Here is a 15,590-nt window from a genome sequence, read left to right on the forward strand (position 1 = left end):
AGAAAAAAAGTAGGCACTGTCCTCCGTACAGTTAACTACAAGTCAGTGTTTGCAGAGTGATCTACAGAAGGTATCTGTGTCTGTTAGGGGTACGGGTGAGGTCAGTAAGAAGGAAGCACATTAAGAGATGCATGTTACTTGACTTATTTTCTTCCATTTAAGGCATATTGGGCTGGAAGGATGCAGAAAGTCATCCAAGTTACTGCTACCAGTTCATACAGACAAAAAGCTAGTAAAACATCAATACATTTCTTCTCAAATTAGCTACTGTATTGGGGAGGATAATTTAATGTTACTGTAACTGCCTATTATTTCTGCAGCAGTTGTCAAGGGCCTTGTACATTCGTAATCATCTCAGGCATGCAGACATTAGTATTGCCTCTTTGGAAATGGTGATGTCCCTCTAAGAAAAGACGGATAGCAGGCCTTATGGCTATTTAAATCCTATAGGGAAGCTATATGGAGTGCCCCTGGGCACAAGTGGAGATTTTCCAGTAAGCCCTGTTTCTCAAAGATGCTGGTGCTCACTGGAGAGTTAGAGCAAGCCAAGTATGCAGTTGTTTCTTTGAATGCTCCTCTTGTCCTCTTGTGCAAAGCAGACATAGAGCAACTTGAAAGTCAGAGATGAATTTTACCCCCCCTGCCAAACCCTTGCTTAGTGAGCGGTGCGATGCCTGATTACTCAGGTTTTATGCTGCGGGATATTGTCTCTTATTCATACAAAATTAAATCTGGGATAAAATCCTGCTTTCTAAGTACTGGCTTAGGACCAGCAGTCTGAGAAGTTTGCTTGCCTAGAAAGCATTTGTACAGTGTGCCAATGAGTTGGCCCTGGCAGAGCGAGATATTAAAAACAAACCCAGCAGTGATAGCACCACTAGCTCTAGTCTTCCTTCAACTTCTCCCCCAATTTAAATCTCACATTGTTTTAGCTGCCTGTATTTCATCAGTTGTCAGGGTTTTCATGACTTCTGAATGCCGGAAGGCGAAGCTTCTGGGGAGCACAGAGTGTTTGCTTCTGAATCTAGCAATTACTGCAAGCGCAGACACCGCAGGTCTGCTGTCGTTTCAGGGACTGGGAGAAGAGCAAAATGCCAGCTGCTAATGACTGTGTGGCTGACTTTTAGTTCAACTATTTTGCAACCTCCCTTGGCTAGGAACTGGGAGATGGGATTCCTACATTTACAGGGGTATAAATAGTGCCTTTCTAGCTCTGTTAGTTTGTCAGGTACCGCACCATAAAACTTCTGCACATACCTTGATCTACCAGGTTCTCTGGCTCTGTTCCACAATTTAATATAATGGTTCTCCCTCTGGATGAGTGCCATTTTCGTGTTATAATATAATGTGCACATCAGACCATAGTGTGGCATGGACTTGAGGTCAATTTCTTCAGAACTGCCGATCTTTTATTTGGCTGTTAACCTGACTTTCTTAATATTTACATTAGCAATATGGTTAAATAGAAATCTAGCTAGGGTTTTATTTGAAGAGTTTGGAATTTCAAATTGTTAAAATAATATACTTACGATGAATTTTGGATCTTTAAATGGTAATGGCTTGACGGCTGTTTCCACTGATCCTGCGCTGGAGTCTGTGTTCAGAAATTTATTTTCATTCATGGCCTCTCCACCTGCACTCTGAAGAAAGAATTCAGTCTTACTGCTTGTTACTCTGAGCAACTTTAACCAGAGACCGAGCCGTTTGCTTTATTACCTACCTGTTGTCTGTTTAGCTTTTCTGTCTCTTTTGAATCTTTAAAGATGCCAGCAGCAGGGAAGCATGAAACAGAGTATTTGTCAAGCAATTTACAGCTGACATACAAAGGGGAGGAGGGGAAAAGAGTGGCCAGAGCTTACTGAATAAAAACAGCATCAGTTTCATTTCAGAATTAATGAAAGCCCTCTCTATTAAGTGCAAGACAGCATATGAAACCAGAAACAGCAGAAGTGTGCACTGGATTTGTTTCAGAGTGTTCAGTAATAAAACGTTAACAGTAATAAAGAGAATAAGGTTTATAAAAAGTTGTTTCTTTTCAAGGCTCTGCAGAATAGCTGAAGAATCAGTTTATTCTTCATCCCTGACTTCAGTCATGCTTGAGTGAGGATTGAGGGGAAAAAAGATTTTATTATGTATATAATTTTTTCATATACAAACCTCACGAAATCTACATGGGTACTGGTTGGTGTTTTCTAGGCTTTTCTTTATGGTTTATTTGTTTAGCAGGAAAAACAGTGGGAGAATGTGTGTGTGTGTGATTGGAAAGCTCAGAAAGTCGTGTGGTGGTCCAACCAATTTCTGATAGTTCTGCATGGCTGAGTCAATGTGTGTTTTTGTTTGTTTGCTTTGTTTTCGTGCCCTCTAAGTCTCCACGCTAACCAGAACTACCCCTCTGTACATACACCAGTGTGCCTAGTGAAATCCCGATCTATGCTGAAGCCAAGGAGAACTTGGCCATGGAGGCAACAGTAGTTCAATCGACAGGATTTCATACTTCGATTCTTTTGTCTTGAGGAACAAAAAGCTTTGCTAAAAGCTAGATCAGTATTTACTGAACAGATGGTTAAAATGTTTCTCCACTTTACCTTCAGATGGGTAATACTTATAACAAAAAATGTTTTCCTGTGAAAACCTGCATTGTAAAACCTTCTGTGTTGATACATATACTCTTTCAAGTAGGAGGAAGAAAAGGATCATTATTATTACTGAATTACAGGAGTACCCCTAGAATTCGAGACTATACAGCAAAGGCCTTGAGCCGGCATATCTTCTCCACGTGATTACAAGGGAAGTGTTTGTGTTCGCAACTACATGCACAAGTAATTACAGGATTAGGAACCCTGCAAGCTGAGCTCTACTTTGGGGAACTACCAGTTAATTCTACATTGCCTGTTTTTAACATAGCAAAGAGAGGTCGTAAACATTCAAAGTAAAGAAGTTTTTAAGTAAAATAGCCATGTTTCTAATGCCTTATTAAAGTAAAATATATGAATAGGGATGATCTGTTTCAAAACCATAGTCAGTCCTCTGTAAACCCATACTACAGGGGATACTGTCGCAATAACATCAGTGAAAGCAACGCTGAAGTCTGTAGCTTAAACAAGACTTCCCTTGCTAAAGACAGTATCAAAAGGCAATGGCTGTCACAGAAACAAAAGAAATGCAGATGGATGTTTAGAAACATGTGCATTACGTGACAGCAAGCAGAGAAAATACTGTCTTAAGCGACCCTGAACAGAATGACTTTATACAATGAATTGCTTGGTTTCAAACTACATTCTTGCACATGCATGCTCCCAGCACTTTGGATTTCAGCAGCTGACATTACCCTACAATTAATCTTGAGAAAGACAAGGCTTGAGATACGAGATTATTTTTGATGAATAAATTATCTCTGATACTGTTCATTATCAGTGTAAATTCTGTAACTGGAGGAGTCGGCACTCAGTTACTCTTCAAAGTGTTCTCTCCTTTAATTTGGTCAGTCTTACAACAATCCTACGGTTTCTGATAAATTACTTCATCGCTTTCACCCCTTCAATGATCTTCTACATATTCTGTTTATGAACAGGCTTTGAGCAGCATTTGAACAATTTCTCCTAACAGTATCTAGTATCTGGGGACAGAGTAACTAGAAATGAATAAACAGCAAAGGGCGAGAAGCTTCCTTATACACACAGGCCTTAATTTCTGCAGCTGGGTACACATTTACATATTACACTCGCTGTCCTCAGTGATCTTTTCTCTGTGGACTGAACGCTAAGCTTGCTGGCTTGCTGGGAAGGAAAGTAAGGAACTGCTCCTGGCAGGACAATTCATGAATGTAAATTCTACACGTAGTTTCTCTTCCGGACTAGCCCCTAAGGATTTCAGGTATTAGAGTCGGGGTAACTCATGGTGCCGGCCACAAGTTCTGGATTTTGTTTGTGCACGGTAGCAGAGCCAGCGGGCTCCGGAGCAGCAGCTGCTGCTTTCGTGGGCCCCACAAATACCCAAGTCATCCCCCGGTCCCATGGGGGCACACGGAAAGCAGCAGCTACGGGATCTCCCCTGGACACTTTGAGTGGTGGTGGCCTCTCCAAGGCAGAGGGGGCAGGTGTAGGCATACCACTGTGGTATGCAATTGATGGCAAATTGGGGAGCCCGGTGGCAGACTGAGAAGCAAATAAGATTGAGCACTGTGATCCCAGTTACATGCAGGGAACTGAGATAAAAGCCATGCTGCAGAGGCATGCCAGTTCGCTCAGTCAGCACGGCTTGTATGAAAGCTCTGATTTACAGCGGTAGCACTATGGACGAGAGATACTCAGCTAATGTGCTTTTCTTTCTAGAGAAACATTAAAGGGTTCGGCAGGAGCACTGCTTCCAGAATAACAGACTGCTGCACAGAGGAGTGAACTCCTGCAAGTACGGGGCTTTGAAATGCTGTCAGTGCAGCCTGCAGATTCTCAGCTGATAGCCTCGGCAGTTTTTCAGCCCCAAACTGGAAGTGCCTGAACAGCCTACAAATGGTTGTCCAACCTATGTTTTAAAATAATGGGATTTAAAGCGTAAGAAACGTGATTTAATGCTTCAGGTTAGTTGCTTTTTTTTAAAAAAAAAAGCTTTTTAGGGGGGAAATGCCAAATGAATTTTAACCAGTATGGATCTATCTGTGTACTGCAAGACCCATCCTTCTTGCAAGTGAACAATGCACTGATAAACACAAAACATTCTTTAAAGCCTGAAAGAAGATTTCTCGGTGAACAATTACTGTAAAGTAAATGTGGTCTTTATCTTTTAACATTGAATTTAAACTCTCTCAGCTGTGCTTGTTTGCCTGGTCATTTAGTTTGTACGATGATAGTTCATTCTTCACTGTCATGCGCTGGGGCAAAAAAAACAGGAATGAATTCAGCTCCCCTTTGTAGTCCTTTTAAGAGATTGTGGTTTCACCAGCACAGTGAGGAAATGCATGTCACCAGGGAACGTGTACTGCTCAATGTGTGCTGTAACCCGGAGTCACGTGTGGGGTAACTTCCCCTTCCTGCTGAATTCACAACCGCTCTCCAGCACATTTCCACGACCCAGCCAGCCACTTAGCTAGCTCCCCCGACCCCACTGCCCTAGCATAATCCCAAATGCTTTGCAGTGAGGCTGAAAAGAAAGTGTAACTGTGGGCTGAAACTCCTCATAGCTTCTTTAAAGCTTCTTTTTTCAATTGATCTTGTAATGTAAACTGCCTTTACAGGGAACTTGATGTACACTTCAAGGAGAGAGACAGTGAAGAAACTTCCAGTGTGCTCTTCAAAACTAAATCGTGTCTTTTAAACAGTGGCTATATGTAACTAGAGCTGCAGGGAATGTGTGCTACAGTAGTCACTAAGCAGCCTGTATTCCTCTGCAGGCTGTTGAAGGCTTTAACTGCAAATACTTGGGAGCGTCTTCACATTTCCAGGGTGCATCTGCCCTGCCAAATGCAGGTGTGATTTCAGTACAGCTGGACATGCTTACACTAGTTTTACTCCAATTAACAGTAAAAAACACTGCAGTAAAGGCAGCTGCTAAGGCCGTGAGTAATTACGGTCAGTCAGGCATCCTTTCTCATCAACCCTTCCTCTGGCTGCTAACCTCCGTGGCAGTCCATGCTGCCACCACTTCCCGTGTTACCTCCCTCTGCCTTCCTCCTCCTCCTCGCAGCACCCTCCTTAGCCAGGCATAAAGCACCTTTGACTGGAATCGCGTGTTTTAAAAGGCAGACAGCAGGTCAAAGGCTTCTTATAGGAACACTTGTGCAATTTTATTCCTCCCATAAAGTTGTATTTATGTGCTTTAGCTGAATTTTAACCACAACCACAGTGTGACAGGTTGGCAGCCTTTTTCACTATTAATAGATGTTGATCCTCCTGGGACAGAGTGGAGCAATAGTGGAGGTGTTTCTCCCGTTTTGCATTTCTTTTCCTAAGGCCATCTATCAAGTTTTCAGTGCATGCCAGTTGGGTGGGAGACAGCGAAACGTCTACAGAGCAAAGACCTGTGGCAAATACTCCAGTCCTAAGAGGTTTGTTACAGGAGCAGCCAAGCGTGGAGAAGAGACCCACGCTAAGCTTTGCTACCTTAGCACTAGTTTCTTTTGAATAAAGCCAAACCCCAGGAATGAGTCTAGTTTGGGCCCCCCCGAATATGCTGTCTGTACCGGGAGAGAGCTCACATTGGGAGGCTGCCTATTCACATAGTAGCTTTAATCTCAGGTTTTGGTGGATCTATTAATTTTTTCAATATATTCTGTTCCAAATTCCCTACCGCAGATGGATTGGTTTTCACATGATTTCCAAAGCCTGCTCCATCTGTCTGGTTTTATTTAGGGAGAGGACAAGCAAAACTTGTAGACCATAGAAGTCAAATTCTTTATTTTGGCTACTTGCAGGTAGAATCAGCACTGTGGGGTTTGGTACGGGCATCTGTGATGGGACTGAATAACGGGCAGAATTAGCTCATGAAAGTGCTTGTCTGAATCATTACCTTTTTTTTCCCCAAAAAAAATATTAAGACTGTATATTGGGATAACTGATTTATGCTGCAGTATCATTTCCTATCTATTTATTTCCAGATTTTATTTTGTAATTTTTTTTCATTGCTTTAGACTAACAGGATTTAACAAAGTGTAAAAAACAAAAAATATGAAACAGCCAAATTTTGAAAATCTCAATTTGTGCATTTCTGGCATCCTATCAGTGCATACCATGCATGTCATGCCTTAGAAAGAAAATGGATTTGCACACTACTAAGGTTCAATATGATCTTCAGTGGCCATTCTTCCTAGATGTTACAGTTTTGCATGGTAAAGCAGAACCTAAAAATAGAAAGTAAACTGAACAGTGTGTTGGTAAAGCAAAAATTAAATGCATAAATAAATTCTGTAAGAACTGGAAAGGAGTTTCTAGTTTAAGGGAGCAAAAGCAGTTTGGTAGGCTGATTTTCTCTATCTGTTTTCCACAAATCATTCTTTAGTTAGTTTTATCACTACAATGAGGAGAGTAATTGTAGATGAAGGTGATCATCTGTGCAGTTTTCTGGGTTGGTATTGCTTTGAAATCCATTTTCTCTGTGTTCAGTATTTCCAGTTCTCTGGCTTTGTCTTACTGTGATGACTGGGGGGTTGTAGGTTGCTACTGAAAAATAAGTGATAAGAAGGGTCTGGTTCTAAATCAAGCCCTCGAAGTTGGTGATAATTTTGCCGCAAGCACCCAGTTTGGCTTGCTGAGGAACCCACTTTTCTCCAACCTTTATATGTGAAGGTCGATACTTCAATTATTTCTACTTACTTTTGGCACCTGATTTTCACAGTAATACCACAATGATGATTTTCATTTCATTGACACAGTTATTTTAACTCAGCCTCAACACTGTTTTTTGTCTGTTTTTTCCTGTAATAGGTTACTTTTAAAACAGCAATATCCAACTTGTAGCACCTTACTCGTTAGCTTTAAGTTCTGTGACATCCTGATGAAGCTGTGGCATGCAGCCAGGGAAGAAAATGGTAATTTATAAAAATAGATGGATAATACCTGTATTTTCACTAGCAGCCAATTATGGTGAGTGAAAATGCCGTGTGGAAACAGAGCACAGATGTCACGAGATGACAGCAGCAATGATACGAGCAGACTTTTCAAAATTGGGAGTAGATTTTGAATGTCAGCTATTTAACAGAATACCAGCTAATATTGTGCATACGGGAACATATATTAAGCTGTTTGATTAATGTGTTATCTCTCACTGTGTAACAAGCCTGGCACAGGCTCTTGCACGTTCTGAATATCTAATTCATTTAACTTTGCATGATGACATGACAGGAGCCATTAAAACATGAGCGCATACACTCTGACAGACACAAATGCAGCTCTTTACGTCCCTGGGAACAATTCACAGAGAAAGGTGTCAGACTTGGACGTGGTTACACTCGAATTAAAATGATAGCTAAAAATTTCTCATCACCTATGTTGGTAGAAGAGTATATTTTTGAAAAGAAACTCACTGAAGACTCAATAACACTCACTCGAACATCAAGATAACTCTCTCCATCTCTGTGACAGAAAGGTTTGGAGATGGAGATGGAGAGAGTTGTTCAGTACCACATATAAACATGTCTTCTCCATCTGGTTGCATTTTACTCGTTCTTGGATTCAGTGGGAAAAACATCTTTCCCTCCTCCTTTCCACACACTAAAATGAAGCCTGATACAATTTCCCCAGCCTTTTCTCTCTCAGCACTCTGGTACATGGTAGTGTTTTAGGAACATTCGCCCTTCAAAGTGATGAAAAGATTTCATCTGCTTATTTTGGGGTAGGACAAAAAAGATTTCAGCTTGGAACTGTTAAATGCCAGGAAGCAGGAAGGAAAAAAAAAAATCCTGCATATTCACAGCAAATTTTGTTCCACAGGGTACTGAAGAACTCGATTTACTAAACCCAAGAGAACTACAGTGCCAGTCAGTGCTCCTGATTCCAACCAGCTCGTACGGTGGGCACTATGTTCAGTCAGGCTTACAGCATAAACGGGGAGAGAATCCACCGAAGTCAGTAAGTTTCAGTGTTGCCAACTCTTCCTAACAGAAAAGACAAGGCTCAGGGTGCAGGTTTCTGCTTCCACTGACATCAGAAGTAAAACCCCAAGGGCCTGACAACAAAAACATCTTTGTTGAAATTATGATACTGTCGTCAGATGCTGCTTCTGCTTTAATTCATAAAGAAAGCTGAAGGAGGGTAGTTAAAAATAAAGAAAATAAAGCTCAAAATGAGATTTTTGAAGTTGTTACAATAACAATAGTTTACAACTCCAAGTCCATCTTACTAAATGTACTTCACCTTCTTATAAGCATTCTCAGAGGACTTCCGAGTCCCATGTTCCCCTGCTTTCCCATGTGAATCACAAAATCTCCGCTTTGGAAGGCAGCAGTTCTTCCCTTCTAACTTGCTGAGTATTTCCATTGAACATCGAGAGTTAATCAACTATTCAAATCAACTCCAAACATAACAATAAATGTGGCAATAATCCAGCCTGTTGGGTGTGTAAAAGGGGAGGGGAGGGGATGTTAGAGGCAGGACATGGACAAAGTTTCAACTGCAATCTAAGTCAGTAAAGATGATAAATAAAGACATATACACTGGCCAGAAAGCAATCCTTACATTATGCTCTCCAACTTCCACAGCGCTGTTTGGAGATGAGTTAAAACATCTTCTATTCCAAGTGCCTTAGAAAGGATGAATAAAATCTTACTCATGCGCTAAAAGATTGGCCTGTCACAAGGTGATGGATGGCTTTTCTATGTTCTCTGTAGGGCATTTCAATACCATAGACTCCAAGGGCTCTTGATTAAAAGGCGACATTCTCATTTAGGGTCCCGTCACTGCCTGAGCTTCAAACCATTATCATTCACCTGCACTGGCGCTTCTAGTGACAAAATACTTACCAAAATGTATAAAATACTAATTACTTTAGTCACTTTGATAGAGGTATAAAACACCCTAAAGCAAAGCTCTATTACACTGTGTGAGGGTTTGAATTCAGAATTAAAAATGCAGCCAAAGGGAGGGTAAGATTTTAATTACATTCCCGCCTCTCAAACATTGCTTGAAAACCTAGAAGAAAAAGACCTAGCAATTTTGTGACACAAGAACTGCCATTGTACTGGTGCTGCTCACTTAAGGAAAAAAAAAAACATCCAGGAAAACTCAGATTGACTTTATCCTCTTCAACATTACTAAACTTTCAAACACAGAAACAGAGTAACAATCTTCAGTAAAAGCTTTGATTTCTTCTCAAGAGATTTCAGATGCCAAACATATTTTTCCATTTAAAAACTTTCAAGCACTATGATGGACAAAGTTTTATAACTTACAGATATTTTAAGGGGAAAAAATAATACTATTTTCTATGGGGAAAAGCCTCAAATAAAATGTAATTGGGACGCAACTGTGAATAGCTGCACGCTATCCCAGAAAAGTGTGGTTTAATTTGCATTTGCCACAGAGCTCCCTTCGGCTTATATAATTGCAAAGGATCTCTCACTTTCAGATTTCATTTGGTGGACTGGGACTAGTCCTTGTTTATAACGTTTGACAGTTTTCTTTATTAAGAAAATTTTAACTTGGACAAATTCGAGAGCTGAATGTCATGCTGAAGCAGCTCTGGAGCTAGAAATTTCCGTATATATGGAATGAAAAAGCATGTTAGTTCATAGTTTCACCAAGAGTAAAACTGAGCCCAGCGAACAGAATATTTTGATTCCCCAAGAGAAAGAAATCTTACAAATTGATGGACATTACATCTGAAAATGTATGGAAGTATAGTAGCAAGAAAGACTAGAGTAAATCACAATTGATTTTTTTATAAAAACTGACGGTACTTTCTCTATCAGAAAAAAAAATCAGTTCAGTCAAGGACTTTGGCTAAACTGCATCTTAAAGTTTTAAAATACATCATTCGATATAGACCAGTTAAGGTCAAAGAACTTCAGGAAGAAAGAATGGAGGATTACGATATGCTCATGTGCTGTTATCGCTGTAATGCTGCTCAGGGAGCATATCAAAACCCCTCTGTCAAATAACAGGCTTCAGCCAAGGTAGGAGAAGAATCCAACTCCATTCATCTACAACATGCCTGAACCAGAGGCAAGGAAAGCAGAAAGATACCAGCTCCTATGGCTGACAGGAAAACAATTCCATTCTGCAAAAATACTCACTTTTCTGATTTTAGTTTATTCTGTATAACGTTACCCATTTTGTCAGGAAACAAAGTTTGAGTATTCTCTTCAAGGCATTAATTAGTTTCGAGGAAGGACAGGTCTTCCAGAGCTCCTATCTATTTTTGGTAGGAAAAACATATAGACGTGAATTAGAATAGTCTAATTTTACATCCAGGTATTGTGGACTAACTGGTGAACTGGTATAGATAACAAAACTTTAGTTTTAGATTTTTCCTGTTTTTGCAACCCTTAGGCGTTCATTCTGCCTGTCTTAATTGTCACTTGAAGCAGATAAAAATTCTCACTCTGTTTCTATTATGCTTCTGCTAACTACACCTCCTGCTGTCATAATGCGTGAGTAAATATCACCCATCTTACCACAAAGGCTTAGCACCACACTCTAAAGTTACTTGGAAGATTTTTTCATTTGTATCTAGGTATTTAGGTCTGTCATACCAAAACAAAGGCAAATGTTAGGTACAGTGACATATGGAACAATCCACTGCTAAAGCAATTTAGAATAACAATGTTTTTTTTCTACAAACTTCCAAAAGTACATGATATCAGAGAGCAGCAACTGTATCAGGTGTTCCAAAAGTCCTTAAAAGAGGACAGGAAAAGAAACTACCTCTCAGTTTTTTTTTTTAAATCTTCAGACAAGAAATGTCACCCTTAGTGTCTGTCCCATATTATGGGACAAAAAAAAAAATCTTGCTGTACATGCCCTGAATCTGCTACATGCACTTTCCTTCATCTAGCAAACTCGACACCAAGCACTCCTGCTTTGAATAGCATACCAGGTCTCCTGTAATCACCAAAACTGTAGGAGCATTATCCTGTAGATACCCACATTTAACTGGATAATGGAAAAATCCTGACGACTGTGCCAAAACAGACAAGTGGCAAATTTTAATTGAGATGAAAATAAGGTGATACAAGTATCTATTGTACACTATTTTGAGACTGCTCAGTGGGGAAAGGGAGGAGAGAGTTGTACAGCGATACTAATTTTGAGGCAAAGTTCTGAAAGCTATCCACAGAAATATTTGTACAAGCAGGTGGCTGTTTGCTCAACTGTCTAAGTTTTGTGGCAACACACTTCACCTTGATATTGTATCACTGAAGTTGAGGAGCTGCAGCACATCCTGGAAAGCGCCACAGTTGAACGTTTTGCATACAAACTGGTATCCCGACTGCCTTTTTTGCTGGACTTGAAACAAAGCAGAATTGTTAAAAGACCTGACTTTCCACTACACTAGAATTAGAGAAGTCTGGTATGACATCCATTATCATAGGTGAGAGGGCAACATTTCTTTAATATTTAAATACTTTCAATATTTATTATTTAGTATTTTGTTATGGATGGGATTAGAAGGGTTTTTTAGGAAGTTTTCCACAATGAATTACTTAGTATACCAAAAAACACCTTTGGGGACAGATGGAAAGGAGGAGCTTGAAAGGGCAATTCTGTGGCTGCATCAAAAGCCAATTCTGGCTGCAACAAAAGAGGTTTAGCAAAAACCTACGGAAACCTTCCAACCAAGGGAGAAAATGTAAGGATGCCAACCTGAGACTCCAACTAGCACTGCTAGTTCTAGACCAAGTAACCAATGGCAGTCAACTTAGGGAATAAGGACTTTCTGGCAAATGACAACTTCGGACGAGGTCTGAGGGGCTTGAACACGCTGTGCGCATGTCAAGGCTTTCTCCAGCTTTCTCCCGTTCCAGTTTCTTACTTTAAGAGCCAACTTTGCTGTAAGGACATCGTGGTGTTTCTCAGGGGGAAAAGCAATTCTATTAAAACACATGCATTGTTAAAGTAAGTAAGAATAAAAAAGAATAATAATATTAAAACATAGTCACTGAATCTGGGGCTTCGTTAACACACTGCAGGGAAACGTCCCCAGTTGAGGTACCCCGAGCAGCCTGCTAAAGGACTGTTCGCCCAGGGAGAGGACGCACCCATCTTTATCCCATACATCAGACGTCTGACATGAGACACTAACGCTGGGTCACAGAAGGACTGAGGCTGGAGGAGACCTGGGGAGGTGGTGGGGTCAGAACCGGACCTGGACCAGGCAGCACAAGGCAGTGTCTCAGCAGGACTACAACCCCTCCAAGGACAGAGATCCCACAGCTTCCTGGGCAGCCCTCCATGCTCCTACTTAGAAATCAATATCCTAAAAACTAGAAAATACCATTTTTATTAACGAAAAGCTCTTTTGGTCATAAGCAGTCATATAACTCACGTTAATTACTGCCCTAATTTCTGCATGTTCTATTTCAGCAGTATTTCACTGTAGTCCTGATGGTTTCAGGGCATAATGCTTCTAGGCAGAGGGATCATCTTTTATTAAATGCACCTGGTTATCTGGAAAATTAAGACAAGCTTCTGGATGGACTGCATAACAATACACCACTGGCTCAATAGAAAGACTTTTTACATCGCATAACTTTCACACAGCCTTCTACGGGTTTTAACTCCCTCCTCCTTTCTCACAGGTGACAACTATTTTTGTAACACACTCTCCCTTCCTTGATGAACAGCCCCTGTACTCCTGGGATGCCACCAACCTTAATTCGAAAACGATCTAAACGATACATACCTAACGAAACACTAAGCAGATGTTCTCAGTCTGTATTTAGCTCTGGAAAATGCTGATTCATTTTCAGATTTGAAAAAAGACTTGTATGCTTGAAAGCTTGACTGATTTTTCCAGCTATACCACTTAATTGACAATATCCGTACCTGTAAACCTTCTCTAACTTACCCAGAAACTATCATAGGTGTCTCGGCCTTTTGCTCCCTTCTCCTCATTCTTTCACTAACTCAGAAAAGCATAAATCTCTGGAAGCAGTAAATGAGGCTGTCGTGATAAGCACACAACATCCTTACAAATATAAGGGGAGCAGTGCTATGAGCGTGCTGCACTGTAAGGACAGAAGTCAAAATACATACCTTGTGGAAGCCCAGTATTTTGTCTGCTTAATAAAATTTAAGGACATATGATATACAACAAACCATTTTTGCTTTGTTTAATAAATGATAAAAGGACAGGTCTGATATGAGACTCTCTTCATGTAGTAAATCCTACCAATGGCCCAAAGTGCTTTACAAAATATATATATATGTGTATATATTCTACATATATACATATATGCTTTATTTCCCCAAAATGCTTCTTATCCATAGCAGGATCTTATAATCAGCAAGGACATTTTTTTTTTCAAGTCAGCTGGCATTTAGGTCTTGGAGCAAGATGACTAGAAACCACATAACTACAAAAACTCACTCCTCCCAGAATGACAGACTCTGTGGAAGTCTCTGCTATAGTTTAATTACATATTACTCACAAAATAGCTTCCTTCTATCCATTTCCTATTAGTTTCTTGAATTAACAGTCATGCATTTTTATTACCACATAAATAGGTGTTATTAGATGGCATGACTACATAGCTCTTTGGCTAGAGTTTTGGAAGGAAAGGATTTCGGACCCCTGTTTGCGCAACTGTGTATTTTGCATTAAAATATCATATAAAATATGTAAACTGAAAAAGCGTACATAACGTACGTAGAGTGGCCATTCTGACGACGGTGTTCAATACCTGACTGCGCAGTCATTCTCTTTGGAACAAACAGGATCCCTCTCCATCCTCAGCTGCAGTAGAGAACACATCTCCACGCACCTCTCCCGCGGTGCTAGCCTGGCTTTTAGTCTAGCAGTTAGGGTGTGCGTGCAGAAAAGGGGCTCGAGGTCCCCTGGGCAAAGGCAGGAACAGAAGAAGCGTCAAGTAGACGGCAGAGCAAGCAGTTATAAGGACACCTGATATAAAAAAGAAGGTATCAGCGCTGTAAGCGTGACTTCCGTTCTGCTTTTGAACGAAAGCATTTACTACCAGCCTTCAGAAAGGCAAACGTTCATGGTTCTGAATACCAAGTGGAAAGATTTGCTAAGTCTTCAGGGAGAAGGAACATTAGGACTTGTCTCTAGCATTTCCTGCTAGCTTATCTTGGTGGCATCTCACAGAGCCTGCTGGGTTTCCTAGAAGCACTTCTAAGGTGGTCAGAGGCTGACAAACACGCCGTAGGGGACTGTAAGATGGCTGAAGCCATTGCCCTCCCTGTCCTCCCATGGGCAGGGACACCGGCTCGGCGATGAGTCAGATCTTGAACTGTTCAGTTTCCAGTTAGTTTGTTCAGACACACTAGTGAAACCTGCAGCTAACAATCTCTAAGCTTAGGAAGCAGCTCACTTGTAGTGCAAAAGTAGTTTTCTTTGCCAGCTGGGCCAGTTTCTTCCCCATCAGCACCCGTCAGACCCTGTGGATCAGCCCAGTTCACCAACGCAGCAGGACACAGAGCGGTTTTCTGGGAGGGAGGAAGGTTTGGTGGGGTAGACTTCTGACCTGTGACCTGCTCCAGAGCTGGGGAGGCCTGGCAGGTACCGGTGCTGGCATGATAAAGGCGGCAGAAGCACACCGCTGAGGGCTGTGGAGGTGGGTAGAAGAGATGGAGATAGGCTGGGCGGGGTGGTTAGTTCTGCCTCCCAAAATTGCAGGTGGGTTTTCAGGGAGACAAGACGTGCTGGAGATGGATATGAATTCTGCCATGAGAGCCAGGCACGTTTTGCAATGCAGTGTCACAACTTTTTTGGCTTTCTACGGCCCTAAATAGACAGCTGACGACTCTATTCTGTTTTCTTGGAAAGCTTGAAAAATGTGTTCAAAACAGTGCCAGGCTACCAAAGTAATATCTCCATCAGCCTTTCTAAACCAAAATTAATACATTTACGTAACTGCTGCTGAACTGAAATATTATCTAACATGAGCACTACACTTTACAAAAACGTGAAAAATAGTTTGACAG

At 41.0% G+C, this 15,590-nt stretch overlaps 1 protein-coding gene across 1 annotated transcript in view; it reads right to left on the minus strand.

Moving 5' to 3' along the window:
• Positions 1-15,590, minus strand: part of INO80C (INO80 complex subunit C) — a 31,567-nt gene that overhangs the window by 8,946 nt on the left and 7,031 nt on the right. The window contains exon 2 of the mRNA XM_083823066.1: positions 1,530-1,640. Within this exon, the coding sequence (XP_083679192.1) occupies positions 1,530-1,640 (111 nt within the window). The remainder of the gene's footprint in view (positions 1-1,529; positions 1,641-15,590) is intronic.

The sequence above is a fragment of the Anser anser genome (genome assembly GCF_964211835.1).
Source record: "Anser anser genome assembly, chromosome: 2".
Lineage (NCBI taxonomy): Eukaryota > Metazoa > Chordata > Aves > Anseriformes > Anatidae > Anser > Anser anser.